This window comes from Budorcas taxicolor, chromosome 10 (assembly GCF_023091745.1).
Source record: "Budorcas taxicolor isolate Tak-1 chromosome 10, Takin1.1, whole genome shotgun sequence".
Lineage (NCBI taxonomy): Eukaryota > Metazoa > Chordata > Mammalia > Artiodactyla > Bovidae > Budorcas > Budorcas taxicolor.
The window spans coordinates 34,911,385-34,930,059 of NC_068919.1; the positions used below are offsets into that span (position 1 = coordinate 34,911,385).

The following is an 18,675-nucleotide window of genomic DNA, read 5'->3' on the forward strand; positions in this document are numbered from 1 at the left end:
CGTTTAGATTGAAGAAAGGAATGTTCTCCTGGGGACCTATTGTGTGTGTTAGTCGCTTAGTCGTGTCCGACTCTTTGCGACCTCACGGACTGCAGCCCTCCAGGCTCCTCTGTCCATGGAATTCCCCAGGCAACAATACTGGAGTGGGTAGTCTTTTCCTTCACTGGGGACCTAGGGCAATGGACTATTTTTAAATGTGCGAGCGGGAGCTGACCAGAGGTTGAGTGGTCTTCTGCGGGAGGGAAGCCTGGGCGTGAAAAATGCTGGGGACTTTCTCAGAGGCTGAGGCTGGATTGCGCTGGGCGGGTCTGGGAAGGCGACAGAGAAAGCCAGGGTTGCCTCCTGGTGTCAAAATCTAGAACTGCAGCAGAGTCCAGGAGGGTGGGGCTTGTGTTCAGCGGGACCCGTCCACCACCTAGGATCTTCCTTGGTAGCTCAATCGGTAAAGAAACTGCCTGCAGTGCAGGAGACCTGGGTTCAATCCCTGGGTCAGGAAGATCCCCTGGAGAAGGAAATGGCAACCCACTCCAGTATCCTTGCCTGGAGAATCCCATGGACAGAGGAGCCTGGCGGGGTACATACAGTCCATGGGGTCGCAAGAGTCGAACATGGTTTAGTGACTAAACCACCGCCACCAGCTCGGACTATCCCCAGCAGAGAACGGAGCACTCCGCTGGAGAGCCAGCTAGGCCCATAGCCCCGCCTATCCACCACCCGACCCCGCCCCATCACCATCCGGCCCCGCCCACCGCAGACCTCACCGAACCTCCCAAGGGCCGGCTCCGCGACGTTCCTGCGCCAGCAAACGTGGGCCTCTGAGAACCCGGAAGTTACGTTATAGGCGTGCGTCCCAGGGGCGGGAGTCAGCTGAGCTGCTCGGGCGAGGTTGGGATCACCTGAGATCGGCTAGGGGGAACCGGTGCTCTCTTGGGGGCGTGAGTTGGGTGCAGGACTGCGCCAAATTCAAGGAGGCGGGCTCTCCGATCTTCTCACTCTATAAGGCGAGAGTGAAAAGGTTCTCAGGATTTTAAAGAGGAGGAGTTGGCGGTGGCGGATTGCCAGGATCTGTCAGATTCCTGTCGAGGCTGGGGAGTCGCAGCTTCCAATCCGGGGAGACGGGGGTCCCTGGGGGGAGCCCTGTTGTAATCCCTGGGACGGAGGACCCAGAGGCCGGGCACCATGGCGTCTATCCTGGATGAATACGAGGACTCCCTGTCCCGCTCGACCGTCTTGCAGCCCGGCTGCCCCAGCGTGGGCATCCCCCACTCGGGTAAGGGAAGTGAGGGCGCCGCTGCACCTCTCGGCTCTGCTGGCATCTGCATGGGAGGAGCGGAGCGGGTGGCTTCAGGAGCTCGGGTTCACCTCCTGGACCTGCTCTCTGGATTTAGGCCCTTGGTTCTCCTCAGGTTCTTATGGCCTCCAGGCGGTGGATGGTCGAAGTTTGAAAGAGCAGCAAGCACAGCCGCGTGATCTAGGCCATGCCACTAGAGTCCTTCTAAGAGGGAACTGGGACTCAGATAAGGAAGTGACTTGCTTAGAGGGCAGCAGTTGGGAAAACTGACAATAGGTTCAGATGAGAATAGGCTTCATCTGATTCAGTGTTTTTCCCATCAGTCCCCTTCTGGAGGTAAGAGAAAGAATGAGTAAAGAACTGGTGAAAGGGGACTGTTGTAGGGGAAGGAGGGATGAGCCTAGAGGGAACTCTGTCACTGAACAGGGGAAAATGAAGTATCTTAAGCTTTTGGTAGAGCTGTTTGCAGCTGGATGGTGAGGGGAAGTTTTTGTAGAAAGTAGTACAGAGTTGGCAGAGGCATCTGAAGTGCTGGAATATTTTGAGTAGTGATAGAGAAATGAAAGTAAAGGCTAGAGAGAAAGTACCAGCAGTTTGTTAACCAACTGATTGGAAGGGTTTCTCAGGGATCCCTCTGCCCTCATTCTTCTGGAGACTCATTGAGAGCATTATTGCATGGGCAGGGAGGAGGGAAGAAAGTGGAACTAGACTTTAGTTGAGCTGGGATTGCTTGGCCAAAGACTAATAAGGGAGAACCCTCAAACTTTCCCTCATTACCACCAGGAGCAGGTACATAGTGGTGTAATAGCATCCCAAGGGTTCAAAGAATCAACCCCTTACTGCTTTCAGAGGTGTGGGAAGAGCCCAGAACCTATAATGTAGCATAGGACTAATGTAGAGGTGATTAGTAAAGTGCTTGATATATTGATATTTAAAGTGTCACTAACCAACATCCTGGGATAGGAATATGTTAGAAGAAGGTGGAGAGGAGCAATCTGCCTCTTCTTGCCCTTCTTCTGTTTCATAGGTAACCTTTCCTTTGCTCCTTGCCTAGGATATGTGAATGCCCAGCTAGAGAAGGAAGAACCCATCTTCACAAAGCAGCGCATTGACTTTACCCCTTCCGAGCGCATCACCAGTCTTGTTGTCTCCTGCAATCAGCTCTGCATGAGCCTCGGCAAGGATACACTACTCCGGTAAATGAAGACGCAGAAGGTTTAGGAGTGTAGGAAGTGGATTGGTGGTATTTTGGAACTGTTGACTGACCAGGCCTTTCTTCTATTCTGGGCAGTGATTTGGGGTTTTGGGGAAATATCCTATCCTTTTGCAGAGAGAACTGATGTAGTGTAGTAGACCTGGACTCAGAGCTCAGCTCTGCCACTTACAGCAATGGAATCTTGAGCAAGTCACCTGGTCTCTCTGAACATGTCCCTTCATCTGTTACAGACTCTGTGTGTGTGTTTAGTCACCAAGTTGTGTCCGACTCTTTGTGACCCCATGGACTGTAGCCCACCAGACTTCTCTGTCCATGAGATTTCCCAGGCGAAAATACTAGAGTAGGTTGCTATTTCCTTCTCCAGGGGATTTTCTTGACCTAGGGATTGAACCTCTGTCTCCTGTATTGTGGGCAAATTCTTTACCACTGAGCCACCAAGGAAGCCCCTTATAAACAGTACCAACCCACAAAGTTAGTCATGTAGATAAGTGGAACTGTCTAGAGTCCTGAAATAAATTCACTATAGGTAGAAATAAAATCTCTCAATAAAACTAGAAATATCTCAAGTAAATAGAAATAATACATGATAAAAGGTGTTAGCAAAATTTTTTTATCTATTCAGAATAACCATCTGAGAGGAAACAGAGCTAAATCTCTGTATCACAAAAATGAATTCTAAGTAGGATAATTATTTAAATATAAAAAAATAAGCAGTGTGAATATTAAAGAATATTTAATAAATTTCTATGTCCTTGGGCTTAAGGGAGACCTTCTTATTCAAGCTAGAAAATCAAGAATCCACAAAGGAAAAGATAGATATGACTATGTAGTAATTGCTGTTATGACAGAATAAAAATAGAAAAGCATATGAGGCAGGTCAGGACAAAAGACGATGAGAAAATAATGTTTTTCCATATATGACTTAAAGATTTATATTCCTGTTCCTTAAAAAACCCTTTGAAATTAATAAGAAAAAGACAGTTCAGTAGAAGAGGAAAGGTAAACAATACAAACAAGCAGTTCACAGAAGAGGAACTCCAAATTTCCAGTAAATATCTGAAAATAGTTTAAACCTGTGGGAAATGCACATTAAAATAACAGTAAGGGACTTCCCTGGTGGTCCGGTGATTAAGGCTCTATGCTTCCAATGCAGGGGACGTGGGTTCAACCCCTGATTGGGGAACTAAGATCCCTCATGTTGTGCGGTATGGCCAAAAAATTAAAAAAAAAAAAAAAAAACTAAGATACTATTATTTTTAACCTATAAGATTAGCAAGAGTTTAAAATGGCAATGTATGATGCTGGTGAAGATATAGAGAGATGGACTCATATATTGCTGGAAAGAGTATAAATTGCGACCACCTTTTGGAAAAGTAATGTCTGTTAAACTTTAAAATATCTGTGACATTTCCTGGCAGTCCCACTTTGGGGAATTCAAATAATAGAAAGAAAACTACCAGTTTGAAAGGTACATATACAAGGACGTTGACTGCAGCCATGTTTCTGGTAGGAAAAACTAGACCCAAGCTGAATGCCCATCAGTAGGAAAATGATTAAGTTATGATTTGGCCATAAAAGGAAATATTATGCAGTTATTAAGACAATGAGAGCTGTATCTATTGACCTAGTGGAATGTTCATGAAATATCATTGCGAAAAGTAAGGTATAAATTTATAAAAACAGTGATAGAATAACTTTATGTTGTGAACATGGAGAAAGATGTTAATATCAGTTTTTCCTGCTGGGAATAACAGGAATTTGGAAGGAAAGTCATTAACTTTTTCTTCATACATACTTACTTTTTGTTTTTAAATTTGATTGTGTGGGGTCTTAGTTGTGGCACATGGGATCTTCAGTGCAGGTCTCAGGCTCAGTTGCCCTGAGGTTTGTGGGATCTTAGTTCGCTGACCAGGGATCAAACCCGCATTCCCTGCATTGCAAGGTGGATTCTTAACCACTGGACCACCAGGGAAGTTCCCCTTCATACAATTTTACATTGATTCTTTGGTTAGAATGAATGTATCATTTGAAAAGGTTTTAAGAAGGGAAATACCTTAAATAGGGAGTAACCTTAAGGAAATACCCCTCAAGATTACTGTGAAGATTAATTGAGGTCATCCTAGCTCAAGCTGTTAGCATGGTGCTGGGTATCTAGAAAGTGCTCAATAACCATTAGCTACTATTTGTGGTTCCCTTTTTACCCCAGCATTCTGGGATGTCCCTGCCCATCTTCTTGAAGGCACTGGGGTTATGTTGAGCAGAGGGAAAAGACTTCTGCTTAGTGACTTTTCAAAATGAAGTGGATTCTCAGAGCTGAGGGTTCTGAAGAAGGACCCCATATGTGTTTCAGAGTTCCCTTGGGATTGTATTCAGAATTTTATGTGTCTGTGTAGATTTCAGGGAGGAAAGGTTGTGCCTTTCATCTGATTATAAAGAGGTCTGCTGCTGCTGCTGCTGCTAAGTCACTTTAATTGTGTCTGACTCTGTGTGACCCCATAGATGCAGCCCACCAAGCTCCCCCATCCCTGGGATTCTCCAGGCAAGAACACTGGAGTGGGTTGCTATTTACTTCTCCAATGCATGCAAGTGAAAAATGAAAGTGAAGTTGCTCAGTTGTGTCCGACTCTTAGCGACCCCATGGACTGCAGCCAACCAGGCTCCTCCATCCATGGGATTTTCCAGGCAAGAGTACTGGAGTGGTGTGCCATTGCCTTCTTCATAAAGAGGTCTGTGATTAAAAAAAAGGCTCTGCCCTCCTCTGGAGTCATGCTCTGACTCTTGTCTTGACAGCATTGACTTGGGCAAAGCAAATGAACCCAACCACATGGAGCTGGGGCGCAAGGATGATGCCAAAGTTCACAAGATGTTCCTGGACCCCACTGGTGAGTGGTGATAGAGTTCTGAGGTGGGGGTGGGGACTGTTGAGGGTGGGTCACTGCCAGGGTGGGTGGGACCTGAGGGTGGGAAAGGCAGCATCCTCTAGGGTGCCATGCTTTGCCCCCTTCCAGGCTCTCATCTGCTGATCGCTCTGAGCAGCACTGAGGTCCTCTATGTGAATCGTAATGGACAGAAGGTTCGGCCCCTGGCACGCTGGAAGGGGCAGCTGGTGGAGAGTGTGGGCTGGAATAAGGCCCTGGGCACCGAGAGCAGCACCGGCCCCATCCTGGTCGGCACCGCCCAAGGGCAGATCTTCGAAGCAGAGCTTTCGGCCAGCGAGGGTGGGCTCTTTGGCCCTGCCCCGGATCTCTACTTCCGTCCATTGTACGTGCTAAATGAAGAAGGGGGCCCAGCACCTGTGTGCTCCCTTGAGGCTGAGCGGGGCCCTGAAGGGCGCGGTTTTGTCATCGCCACCACTCGGCAGCGCCTCTTCCAGTTCATAGGCCGAGTGGCGGAGGGAGCTGAGGCCCAGGGTTTCTCGGGGCTCTTTGCTGCCTACGCTGACCACCCACCCCCATTCCGTGAGTTCCCCAGCAGTCTGGGCTACAGCGAGCTGGCCTTTTACACCCCCAAATTGCGCTCTGCGCCCCGGGCCTTCGCCTGGATGATGGGAGATGGCGTGTTGTATGGATCGTTGGACTGTGGGCGTCCGGACTCCCTGCTGAGTGAGGAGCGGGTCTGGGAGTACCCAGAGGGGGTGGGCCCCGGGGCCAGCCCGCCCCTGGCCATCGTCCTGACCCAGTTCCACTTCCTGCTGCTGCTGGCAGACCGGGTGGAGGCAGTGTGCACGCTGACGGGGCAGGTGGTGCTGCGGGACCGCTTCCTGGAGAAGTTCGGGCCGCTGAAGCACATGGCGAAGGACCCCTCCACGGGCCACCTGTGGGCCCACTCCGAGCGGGCTGTCTTCCGCTACCACGTACAGCGGGAGGCACGGGATGTCTGGCGCACCTATCTAGACATGAACCGCTTCGACCTGGCCAAGGAGTATTGTCGAGAGCGGCCTGACTGCCTGGACACAGTCCTGGCCCGGGAGGCCGACTTCTGCTTCCGCCAGCGTCGCTACCTGGAGAGCGCCCGCTGCTATGCCCTGACTCAGAGCTACTTTGAAGAGATTGCCCTTAAGTTCTTGGAGGCCCGACAGGAGGAGGCGCTGGCCGAGTTCCTGCAGCGAAAACTGGCTAATTTGAAGCCTGCCGAACGAACCCAGGCAACCCTGCTGACCGCCTGGCTGACGGAGCTCTACTTGAGCCGGCTCGGGGCTCTGCAGGGTGACCCCGATGCCCTGAACCTCTACCGGGAAACCCGTGAGCGCTTCCGCTCCTTCCTCAGCAGCCCTCGCCACAAGGAGTGGCTCTTCGCCAGCCGGGCCTCCATCCACGAGCTCTTGGCCAGCCACGGGGACACGGAGCACATGGTGTACTTCGCTGTGATCATGCAGGACTATGAGCGCGTGGTGGCTTACCACTGCCAGCATGAGGCCTACGAGGAGGCCTTGGCCGTGCTGGCCCGCCACCGTGACCCCCAGCTCTTCTACAAGTTCTCGCCCGTCCTCATCCGTCACATCCCTCGCCAGCTGGTGGATGCCTGGATTGAGATGGGCAGCCGGCTGGATGCCCGGCAGCTCATCCCTGCCCTGGTGAACTATAGCCAAGGTGGCGAGGCCCAGCAGGTGAGCCAAGCCATCCGCTACATGGAGTTCTGCGTGAACGTGCTGGGCGAGACTGAGCAGGCCATTCACAATTACCTGCTGTCGCTCTATGCCCGGGGCCAGCCGGCCTCACTGCTGGCCTACCTGGAGCAGGCTGGGGCCAGCCCGCACCGCGTGCACTATGATCTCAAGTATGCGCTGCGGCTCTGCGCTGAGCATGGCCACCACCGTGCTTGTGTCCACGTCTACAAGGTCCTGGAGCTGTATGAGGAGGCTGTGGACTTGGCCCTGCAGGTGAGCCGGTGATCCTTGACCCCGTCTGGGAGAGAGGACTAGAAAGCATGACCTGCTTTCTAGCTGCGGGGGTGGGACCGTGGCTAAGGGGTGCTGGCCTCTCTCGCAGAGGAGCTGTTGTATAGAGGTGAAGAACACGACTCAGAAGTCAGGGTTTGAATTCTGGTTCTGCCTCGTACTAAGCTGTGTGACCTCAGACTGGTTTCTGAACCTCTTTTTGCCTCAGGTTATTCCACTGCAAAATGGGGATAATATAATAAGCACTTCCCTCACAGGTAAGTTCTACATACATGCTAGCCACAATTGCAGAATGGGAAGGTGCTGAGTTGCATTGCTCAGATCATAAATTATCACCTTAGGATTGTATAAAGTGCTATTTAAAATTTGAGGGAATTTCCTGGTGGTCCAGTGGTTAGGACTGTGCATTTTCACTGCCAAGGGCGCAGATTCAATCCCTGGTCAGGGAACTAAGATCTTGCCAGCCATGCATTGCAGTCAAAAGGAAAAAAAAAATCAAATTCCTGGGTTTGAATCCAAGACTTACTGAATCAGAATGTCTGGATGAGGGCCCTAAAATCTGTATTTTGGGTATTTGCCGAGGTGATTTTTAACTTAACTAATATTGCAGGCCCACCATCAATAAGTAGCATTTGCGTAGCTCTGACAGGGACAGGCCCATTACTGACAGGCCTTCCTGTTTCAGGTTCCTTCCTGTTTCAGTAGCCCCTATTTCAGCTCCCAGAAGCCCGATCTTTCTTGTTGCCAGGAGTGCTGGGCATCCGTTCTCTCAGGCATCTGTCTTTCCCACAGACTCTGCCCTGAGTGGGGAGGGGACTTGACCCTAACACTCTCAGCTTCCCCACAGGTTGACGTGGACCTGGCCAAGCAGTGTGCTGACCTGCCTGAGGAAGACGAGGAGCTGCGCAAGAAGCTGTGGCTGAAGATTGCACGGCACGTGGTGCAGGAGGAGGAAGATGTGCAGACAGCCATGGCCTGCCTGGCCAGCTGCCCCCTGCTCAAGATTGAAGATGTGCTGCCTTTCTTTCCTGACTTTGTCACCATTGACCACTTCAAGGAGGCCATCTGCAGCTCACTGAAGGCCTACAACCACCACATCCAAGAGCTACAGCGAGAGATGGAAGAGGCCACAGCCAGTGCCCAGCGCATCCGGAGAGACCTGCAGGAGCTGCGGGGGCGCTATGGTACCGTAGAGCCCCAGGACAAATGTGCTACCTGCGACTTCCCCCTGCTCAACCGCCCCTTTTACCTCTTCCTCTGTGGCCACATGTTCCATGCTGACTGCCTGCTGCAGGCCGTGCGGCCCGGCCTGCCGGCCTACAAGCAGGCCCGGCTCGAGGAGCTGCAACGAAAGCTGGGGGCTGCTCCACCCCCTGCCAAGGGCTCTGCCCGGGCTAAGGAGGCTGAGGGGGGCGCTGCTGCTGGGGGGCCCAGCCGGGAACAGCTCAAGGCTGACCTGGATGAACTTGTGGCCGCTGAGTGCGTATACTGTGGGGAGCTGATGATCCGCTCTATTGACCGGCCCTTCATCGACCCCCAGCGCTACGAGGAGGAGCACCTCAGTTGGTTGTAGGAAGATGTCAACCCCGAAAGGCGGGCAGGCAGTTGGGGGGCTGTCCCTTGGGAAAGCCACAGCATCATCTGTGCTCAGTCTCCTGGAGGCTGCTGGGCTGGGCCGGTGGTGGGAGGAGTGCAACTATCCCTGTGGTCTTCAGGTATCAGCTGATGCTTTCTGCCGGCTGCCTGTGCTGGTCTTCAGAGCTGCCTTAGAGCTGCTGTTTTGCCCAGGCCATAAGCCTGCTTCCCAGTAGAGGGCCATAGCCTGGAGAAGTCAGAATTCTGACCCCATCACTATCCCGCTGCATCCAACAGCTCCTTTCCTTTTCACTCTCCACACACCTGTTCTCCTTCTGGAGCATTACCTCCTATCCTAGCCTGCCTTTTTGCTGTGGCTCGTCTCTCTCAGAAGCGCTCTCTTCTGCCTGCCTCTCGGTCCCACAGGTGAAAAGACAAGCCCCCCAAGCCCTGGGCATGGGTTGGGGTGAGAGGTGGGGCTGATGGTGGGCCTGCTCTTGTGCACACACTGTCTGGGGCTCCAGTGTGAGGGGTGCCCTGGGGCAGAGAGCCTCCTGGAGGACAGTGGGAGATGGTGATGAGGTGGAGAGCATTAAACTGTCTGCATTGCCCTGATACTCTGGAGTTGGTGCCTTTGTATTGATGCTGGGGAGAGAGTGCTGTGTGAGTGATCTCCAAGAGGGGCTGGGGTGCCACAGGGAGCTGCCAAGGCCCTGCTTACTTTCAAGCCTTGGCCCTTGCTCCTCCTGGAGATGTGACAGGATGATTTTTTGATTCTTTGCCTTCACTCTGTTCTTTCTGACTCCAAGCTTGGGTTGGGCTTTAAGGCCTACCCTCCGAAGTCTGGGCTTCCCTGGTAACTCAGCTGGTAAAGAATCCACCTGCAATGCAGGAGACCCCAGTTCAATTCCTACGTCAGGAAGATCTCCTGGAGAAAGGATAGGCTACCCACTCTAGTATTCATGGGCTTCCCTGCTGGCTCAGATGGTAAAAAATCTGCCTGCAATGCGGGAGACCTGGGTTCGATCCCTGGGTCGGGAAGATCCCCTGGAGGAGGGCATGGCAACCCACTCCAGTATTCTTGCCTGGAGAGCCCATGGACAGAGGAGCCTGGCTACACACCTTGAGGTTGCAGAGTCTCAACTGAGTGACTAAGCACAGCACTCCCAAGTCTAGGAGCAGGGTCTGTTCTTCCCTTTGACCAGCAGATGGTGCTGCTCCCCACAGAACTCTCCACACCCGGGCAGCTGGGGACGCTGACTTCTCAAGTCACTCTCTTCACTAGTGCTTCCTTGGTCTGTTCCCTCCCTGTTGTCCCAGGAGTTTTCTTCTAATCTCACTGCCTAATCATAAATCTAAGCCCCTCATTCTTCCTCCCTCCACTGGCTTACACATGCTAGATTTTGCTTGCCTATCTCTTCACCAGCCTGGAACCCTGCCTTCTCAACTTCTGCCCAATTTTGATACTGCCTTACCACTATTTGGCATTTAATCATAACAGGTTTTTTTTGTTGTTGTTTGTTTCATTTTTTCATGGAGTCTTAACCACTGGACCACCAGGGAAGTCCCTTAACCGTAATGCAGAGGTCCACCATGGAGGTGAGACTGCCGCTGCTGCCATCCATAGCATTTGGCAGATATGTTTTCTCCCCATGTAGCTCCTATGACCTACCCATCCCCCCCCCCAACAACTTATACTTCTTTAGTTGTAGCTTGAGGCTAAGCCCTAGGAAGTCCTGAAGCAGGGCCTTCCTGTGACATCAGCTGAGCACCCTTTGCTCCATGGACTGGTGTTCACAGTCCACTGTCCAGCTTTATGGGTGTGGTCGGTCAGCTGCCCAGACTGAGACAAAATAACTAGTGAGTGTTCCTGGAATCAGGCTCGGGTCGAGTCACCTGGCTAATGATGGCAGGCTTCTCTCTCTTGCCGGTGCACCCTAATCCTCTCCCAAGACATTTATCCTCTGCAGTTCTGGGAGAATCTTGTCCTGCTGATTCTTCCCCAACCAGTAGAACAACAGGGTTTGTTCATGGCCCCTGCCAAGGGGTAGGGCCAGAAGCTGTCCATCTTTGATGAGCCTCAGACTCCCCATCTTCCCCCTGAAGCAAGAGTGGAAACAAAGTGGGGTAGGGTCCCATCCTAATCCTGTTCCCTTTCCAGTGTCCCAGGAAGATTTGGGGGGCCTCCTGCTCCCTTCCTCTCCATGTGGCCTAAGGCTCCCCTCACACCTAGACATGCCCAGTCCAGGGCTCAGGGTACTGCTCCCCACTGTCTACTAGGGAAATCTTGGCCTACCACTGGCATGGTCACTTGCTTACTTGGAACAGCTTGAGGCTTCTGTTTTTGCATATAATGTGTGCCTAATAACATGTTAGTTAAGCAAAGGCTGCCCTACTGCTCCCTCCTCCCAGAAGACTTGGCTAAGACAGCCTGGGACACCCCTGCCCCTTCTGTCCTCTCTTAAGCCTGCCCATCTGGTCCTAGGCTGCTTCCTCTTTCCTGGAAAAAGGCCCCAATCTTTGGCACAGGCAGAATGGGGTTCCGTTGAGTCAGGGCAACGGGAAGCCACGGCTCTTAGATCCCTGGAAACCAAGCAAGGCCTGGAGTGGAGGGAAGAGAGAAGGTCCTCGGGGCCTTGGCCCTAAGCCTGGGGGGAGGACCGGGGCTGGCGGGGGGTGGGGGAGCAGCTGCGTGGGCAGGGGCCAAGATGAATGAGCTGCTTCTGGACCGGTCACTGGAAATAGGAGGAGTGGCCACAGTCAGTGACGCTGGGATCAGGGCAGGAGGCCTGTAAACAAGGAAGCCACCTGGGGGAGATTCAGGGCGGCCACTGGTCCTGGGGAGCAGGTGCTTCCTGAGGCCCGCCCTTGAGAGGGCCCTTGTAGGGGGGCTGCGGGGGCGCCTGGCTGAGTCAGCAGCGGACACTAGGGGGCGCTGTCTACTGGCTTCCCTAACCCACCAACTACTTTCCTCTGCCCCAAGGGGAGTGGCCCCCGAGGGTGTGCCCGCCCCACGTCTGAGGCTCGGCCGACTGCCCACCGCCCTTCTCCTGGCCAAAGCCAACCCTGGCAGGGAGGGCGCAGGGCTCAGAGCCCGGACAGCCCGGGATTTAGTTCATTCCCCAGGGACCACCGACTCCCAGCAGTTTCTGCTCAGCCCCCTCCTGCCCCGCTGCGCCCAACTCGCGTCGCAGGCCGGACACCCTAACCCCATTGGTGGGAGGGCCCCACCAGGCTCCAGCCTGCCCTTGGCGCTGCCCCCCTGGCGCCAGGGAAACAAAAGGTTACGGGGCCCAGAGGGAGTTATCTGGCCCCACCACTAACACCGGGAGAGGGGGCAGGGGAGGGGGCCAAGAGGGGCACACCTCCTCCTCACTCCCTCAACTCTGCAGATTCTTCGAGACACTTTCACAGGCGGAAATTCCCAGAGGTCAGAGGAGGGAAACGGTTAATTCCTTTTATTCAATGGGTCCCCCCTACACGCCTCCCCCCAACTTCCTCCCTCCACTTCCCGCCCCCCCCTGTGTGAACAGGAAGTGGAGAGGAAAAGGCTCTGAGCAGTGCAGCTGGGAGCAGGAGGCAGGGAGTGGGCGGCAGGCTTAGTGCCAGCCCTGCCCCTCACGGGTACTTGCTGGAGGGCCAGACCCACTGTGGTCTGGGAAAGAACCTGCAGTCCCGCGGGCGGGTGGCAGCAGAGCCGGGAAGCAGCCTCGAGTGCGAGCGCTCTTCCCTCAGCCTGCTTCCAGGTCAGAGGCTGCTGCACCGACGGTGCAAAGCGTCCTCGGCCGAGACCCAACTGCCCTTGACACTGCAGCCCCACCCCCACTGCAGGCTGGGCATCCCGAGGCTGGCAGGCATCTCTTCAGGCAGCCGCCGGTCCTGGCACCGGCTCCAGCCACTCAGCCCCTTGGCCCTGCCAGTTCTTTGAAGCTCATGCAGCGCTTCCTGTTTGGGGCAGGCGATGCCAGGGCCCCTCCCCCACCATTGTTCTGTAGAGACCATAGGTCCATCTGTTGCCCCATGGTGGGGCCCCTAGGCAGTGCCACAGGGGAGCAGCCCCACAAAGGACCCTGCTGGCAAGCTTTGCTTACATGGAGCGAGGCTGGGCCCTGCAGCAGGTTGAGGGTGGTGGTCAGAGGCAGGCCCAGGATGAGCAGTGGGACAGAAGGAGGACGCTAGATAGTTCTAGTTCTAGGGCCACCCTCTGCTTCCTCCTTCACCTAGAGCATGGAGACTATACATGCTGGGAGCTATACATGCTGAAGCCACCAGGAGAGGGACACCATTCTTATGCCCAGCTTCCAAAATGGAAAACGGAGGCATAGGGACAACTCTGTCTAGGGCTGGCCCATAAAGGAGCACCAAGTAGGGTCCTTCTTTCAAGGTGATTAGCCTTGCCCACTAAATGCCCTCTATTAGGGGCTTTCCTCTCCGTGAGCAGCTTTGCCTTTTCTCAGCTTTCACCTTGAAGTAGCCTGTGAACTGAGCAACAGGAGCCAAGAGGTCATGGGAGGTTAGGGTGGCCCTTGGCTGGTGACCACAATTGATGTCCACTGAGAACAAGCCCAAGCAGGCCTGGAAGAAAAGGAGAAAGGGACATAGGTTTGACCCCCAGGAAGGTGGGTGCTCCTTCTGGTTTCCAGGCTGCTGTGGCCAAAGGTCTATTTGTGTTTCCCTGGTGGAGAGGCAAGTGCCATGTGTCTCTAGCTCACCTCCTCTGCCGAGGCCTGATCTCATGGCTCTGACCTTAACCTGCTTCCTGCCATAGGGCTAGGAGCCCAGACATGGCTTCCTGCATTTCCCTCACTAGATCCTCTAGCTTCTCTGTCCAGCCCAGGACCTGCCTTGATCACGGCTCCCAGAAGGTCAGAGTTGCAGAAACCTCAGGTGGAAGTCATAGAGTGCTGTGGGACCCTTATTCAAATAAAAGTGTCCCTTATGGATGTCCACTACCTTATATTGATATACTGAGTTTCCCTGATGGGATCTGGGCTGGAAGAAGGCAGGGAACATCCCTACTCACCGCCCTTTCTCCCCCATCCCAATTTCTATGAGCTGCCAGGATGCCCAGGATCCAAGCTGGAAAACCACTGAGCTGGCAACCCCACCTCCTGCTCTTATAGATGCTGAATCTAAGAGGAGAAATTTGTGATACACCAGGCTCCATCCAGGATCCAGTCCCTTCCCTGTGAGATTCAGCATCAGTCAGTAATGATCCCACACCTTCTGGGAGCCAGATACGGTCCTAGACCCTTTATTGTGCTCGCTCTCCATCTCCAGTCAGGTGGGTTGAGCTGAGAGACAGGGGGGCGATCTGGAAAGAGCAAGTGCAATTCTTTGCTCTGCTATTTACCAGCTGTCAGTTTAATCACACCCTCAGAATCTCAATTTCTTCACCTGTTAAATTCAAACATAACAGACCTTGAGAGGCTCATGTGAGCCTAAGGGAGAGCAGGGCAGCACATCTGTGGTAACCCAGGGCCCGGCGCCCACACACCCCTGATGCTTGCTCCACCTCCACTCTCTTTGTGCCCGTTCCTCTAGAGCTGAGAGCCTGTGACTCCCTCTCCTGCCTCTCACGAACCCTTCTGATCACGTCGGAAATCGGAAATCGGAGTGGAATTGGAAGAAAGACGCTTACTTGAGATTTTTCTGCTTCTCAAAAGGTGGTGGTTCTGGGGAGCAGAGGTTCAGGATGAGTATGAGAGAGGAAGCCCTCCAGCGTATAGAGTGTGGCCAGTGAGGTGGGACGGGGTGCCGTCGGGGGGCGGGGTCTGATCTTCTGGAGGAGAGAGGGCACTACTCCAGCTCCAGGGAGCAGATACGAGAGGCTGAGGGGACTAGGCCAGGCACGGCTCTTCTGCCAGCTTGCCCTTCTGGTCCAGCCCAGAGCTTGCACAACAGCCTGGCTGGCTGGCACTCCCCAGAGAGCCTCAGGAAGTCCCCCTTGTCCCCCCTTGACCTTTGACCTTTTGGGCCTGCTGCAGGCCAGAATTCCAGGCAGCTGTCCTCTCTTTACCTTCTGTTCCTGGCGATTTCCCTTTAAGGCTGGGACTCAGAGACACCCCAGACCCCCACTTTACAGTTCATCTTTTTACATGCTCCCAGTACAGACCAGCTGGAGCCTCCCCCAGGGCAACTCACTCTGTGAGCCAGTGGGGACCCCTGGCCACAAGCCAGGATCCTTTGGCATTGGAAGGGCCCAGTCTTTACAGGGGAGCCCCCCCAACAAGTGCTTCTGAACTCCAGACATCCGACTTTAGCCAGGCCCAACTTTTAGCCTTGTCCCAAAGTCCAGGGGGTGAAGCCAGAAACAGCAGACGGAACTCCTCTTCCTCCCCATCATCCTCTGAGCACAGTCAGGAGAACCCTTGGTACTGTTCCACTTTACACCATGTTCTACCTCACGGCACTTGGCTCCGCAATCAAATAATTCCCTTTGGTTTTTCTAGCGGACTTTTTGCTTTTATTTTTTAGGGTTTCTAGGCCTTTTTTTTTTAAGCGATCAGTCTAAATTTGTCATCACACATCCCCCATTTCCGCCCCCAAGGGCCTCCTTTTCATCCCCTGGAATCTGGAAACCATATGTGTGGGCAGAAACCCCCCAGCATCCCCCAGGCACCCTGGCTAGGCTTGGCCTCCACAGGGGCAGCCTGATAGCTGGGGGAGAATCTACAGTCCGGGCTGGGGCTGGAAAGGGAGTTTCTCTTTGGACCTTCCCAGCTCAGGCCATGGAGAAGCCGTGTGGTCTAGTGGTTAGGGCTGGAACACACGAGTTCTGTCCCCAGCCATCTCTTTGACTAATGCCAGAAGCCTGGGAAAGTCCCCTTGGTACCCAAGGGACTCAGTTTCCCCACCAGCTAAGAGTCTCAGAGCTTCACTTGCTAGCTCATCTCCTATCTGCCTTGGTAAAGAGTTTTTTGATCCAAAAATTTTTGCTCTGTCACAAGCTGTGTGATCTTGACAAATGGCTTCATCTTTCTGAACCTCAATTTCCTCTTCTGTTAATTAGAGAGTGTTATTCTGCCTGTCTCCTGGTTGTTTTTAGGCTTAAATAAGAAAACATACGCTCAAGGACCCAGCGTCAGGCCTGCTGTTAAAGAAAAGCTCAATAAACAGTGGTTGTTATTGTTAGCAATAAGTAGAAATATGTAATGAGGTGGGAGTGTGTTCTCAGCAGGCATGGCTCTGAGGCCCAACCTGTCCCTGCCTCTCCTGCCTAGGCTGCCCATCTGGACCTTCCATGGGCCTTCTCAGCTCTAGAAGGGGCAGGGATGCGTTACTAGTAACTGTGGATCAGGGCCGAGGCCCTGCTGCTCTTCCCTGTCTCCATGACGACCCCAGCCCCTCCCCTCCTTCCTTCCTCGGGAGCTTTCTGTTTACTGTAAACAGCTGCCCCAGCTCTGCCCTAGCTGATCCCGCCCAGGGCCAGCCAGACCCTCCCTGAAATGGGCACAGGCTAGATGTATGAAGGTCTGGGCCCAGCATCTGGGCTCCACACAGCCTTGAACAGGCTCTGCTTGGCCATCTTGACCAAAGGGGAGGGAAGAAGGGGGAGAGTGGGTCACCTCAGACTAGGGCAGCCAGAGCCTCAGAGACAAGAAGCAGATGGAGCATAACTGGAGAACCATGTTGAGAGAGCCTGACAGAGAGACCTCTGGCTTAGCCTTGGACTGACCTGGGTTCAAATGCTCACCTAGATTTGCTTACCGTGTGACTTCAGGCTGGTCATTTAGCTTCTCTCGATTTCACTCAGTTTATTGATTTGTAAAATGGAGATTATGATACCTTCCTCAGAGGATTTGTTGGTATTTAGATTGGTGATAATGCATGTACATTATCATGGTGTGTTGCCAGCCTGCACTGATGATATCTGGATTTATTATTTCACCTCTCAGATGCTCTCATGCTCAGGGACCTTGCATGAATCACTGTCTCTTCTGCCACCTCACATGCCTCAGTCACACTAACCTGCAAGCTTGGGTATGTATACACACAGCAAATACATACAAGCCAAGCAATAAAGTGAAACTCACAAGTGTCTGAGGCAAGAGAGAATCTTCATGAAAGTGGAGGAAGAGTCAAGCTGTTTCCTAAGCCATTACTTGGGCCTAAGTGACTCGTCATTGGAGCTGGGGCGTCTGTGTGTAACACCATCACCAGGTCACCAAATCTGCCTAATTCTCTCTCCAATCAGCCCCCAGGATCACACCCACCCTCCTCACTCAGTTGACCACAGTGCAGGAAGAAAGGGGACGCTGTTAGGGTATGGCTCCCCTTTCCTGGGGTCAAGCTTTTGGGGCAAGACGTCTGGGACGTGAGGGTCCTGGCTCCCAGCTCCCAAGGGGCCCACATTGGCTCCATTGATTCTCCAGTGTCCTTGGAAGGACCAGCCAGTTAGCAGAGCCGAAAAGGGAAAAATACAGACCTGCCATTCCCCTGACCACCAGAACCAGGGCGGGCTGGGGTTAGGCAGGGGCATTCATTGATTTGAGTCATTTCCCACAGGACCATGAGTAAGTGTGGCTCTGGATTTCCAGGTCCTACTCCCCACCAAGAGGCCTGCCGGGGTCTTCCAGGACTGGGTCCCTGTTGGCCCCAGGTGTGGCCCTGGGGCTCTGCCTTGGACTTGGCTCATTATGGAACAGGGAGTCGCAGCTGGGGAGACTTGCGGGCTTAGCTGACTCTGCTCCCACACCCCTTGGCCTACAACCGGGCCCAACTCTGGGGTTTCTGTCCTCACCGGGGCCTGGGCTGCATGAGGAAGGAGAGGAGCCCCCAGCACTAAGTCAGCCCGTGGACAGGGCTGGAAATCCCCCACTTCTTACCTTGGCTGGTTGAGGAAACAGCCTCCCGGCAGAGGGCCGCCTCCCGCCAGGGACTTTTCTCTTGGGGTGACACAGCATCCAGGGCAGCTAGAGGGACCCCAGCCGCACTTCAGCCAGCCTGGTGTACAGGGACCATCACACACGACCACCTTCTCCCTGGTGGGCAGCGTGGCACCCAAAGGTCCCAGAACCCAACGGGAACACAGGGGGCCTGAGAGGGTAGGCAGGGAGAGGGGAGGCCACAGCGGGTAGTGATGGCCCGGAAAGTCCACAATGCTGGTGACGTCTGGGCATCCCACCTGGCCCAAATGGTTCTGCACCCAGAGCTCACCAGCCCCTCCTCCACAGTTCCCTTCCCCCACCCAGTCTGAAAGCTCTCACTGATCTCCCAGAGTGGTGGTCTCCAAATTTTTTAGACTATGAATATCTCTGTATAGGTTATATAGTACAGTCAAAACACATATTAAGTATTATTTATTAAAGTTCAACTTATTTTTTAGATAAACAATTAATCTCAATAGAAATTCTCCTATTTCCTCCACCCCCTGGACAGATAGCCTTGCTCATCCCTGCACACAGCCCACTGTGGAGCCTATCACACAGAGATAGGAGGGTCCTTTTCAGAGCTGACCATCCACCTTGCATGAAGGTGCAGGGCACGGGAGGGGGCGGGCTACTTTTCTTAATACATTTGCAAACCACAAACAATAGAGTAACCCACATCTTAAGCCCTTCTGTTTGTTGTTGTGAACCTTAAAAGAGACTTGGTCATCTTAGGTAAGGCCTTATTGCTGCAATCCTGGTTATGCTGAAGCTCCCCGCCCCCAAAGCCCAGGCGGCCTCTCCCTAGAACCACAGCACCTCATGT

At 53.5% G+C, this 18,675-nt stretch overlaps 1 protein-coding gene across 2 annotated transcripts; it reads left to right on the forward strand.

Moving 5' to 3' along the window:
* Positions 1 to 891: 891 nt before the first annotated feature.
* On the forward strand, positions 892 to 9,594 carry VPS18 (VPS18 core subunit of CORVET and HOPS complexes). Of its 2 annotated transcripts, XM_052646452.1 has the most exons (5): positions 892 to 1,270; positions 2,346 to 2,487; positions 5,298 to 5,389; positions 5,516 to 7,386; positions 8,252 to 9,594. In XM_052646452.1, the coding sequence occupies exons 1-5, from the start codon at positions 1,180 to 1,182 to the stop codon at positions 8,975 to 8,977; spliced, it is 2,922 nt and encodes a 973-aa protein (XP_052502412.1). In that variant the 5' UTR covers positions 892 to 1,179; the 3' UTR covers positions 8,978 to 9,594. The 2 variants fall into 2 exon arrangements, with proteins under 2 accessions (XP_052502412.1, XP_052502413.1); XM_052646453.1 differs by lacking the exons at positions 892 to 1,270; positions 2,346 to 2,487 and adding an exon at positions 2,737 to 2,847.
* Positions 9,595 to 18,675: the final 9,081 nt, after the last annotated feature.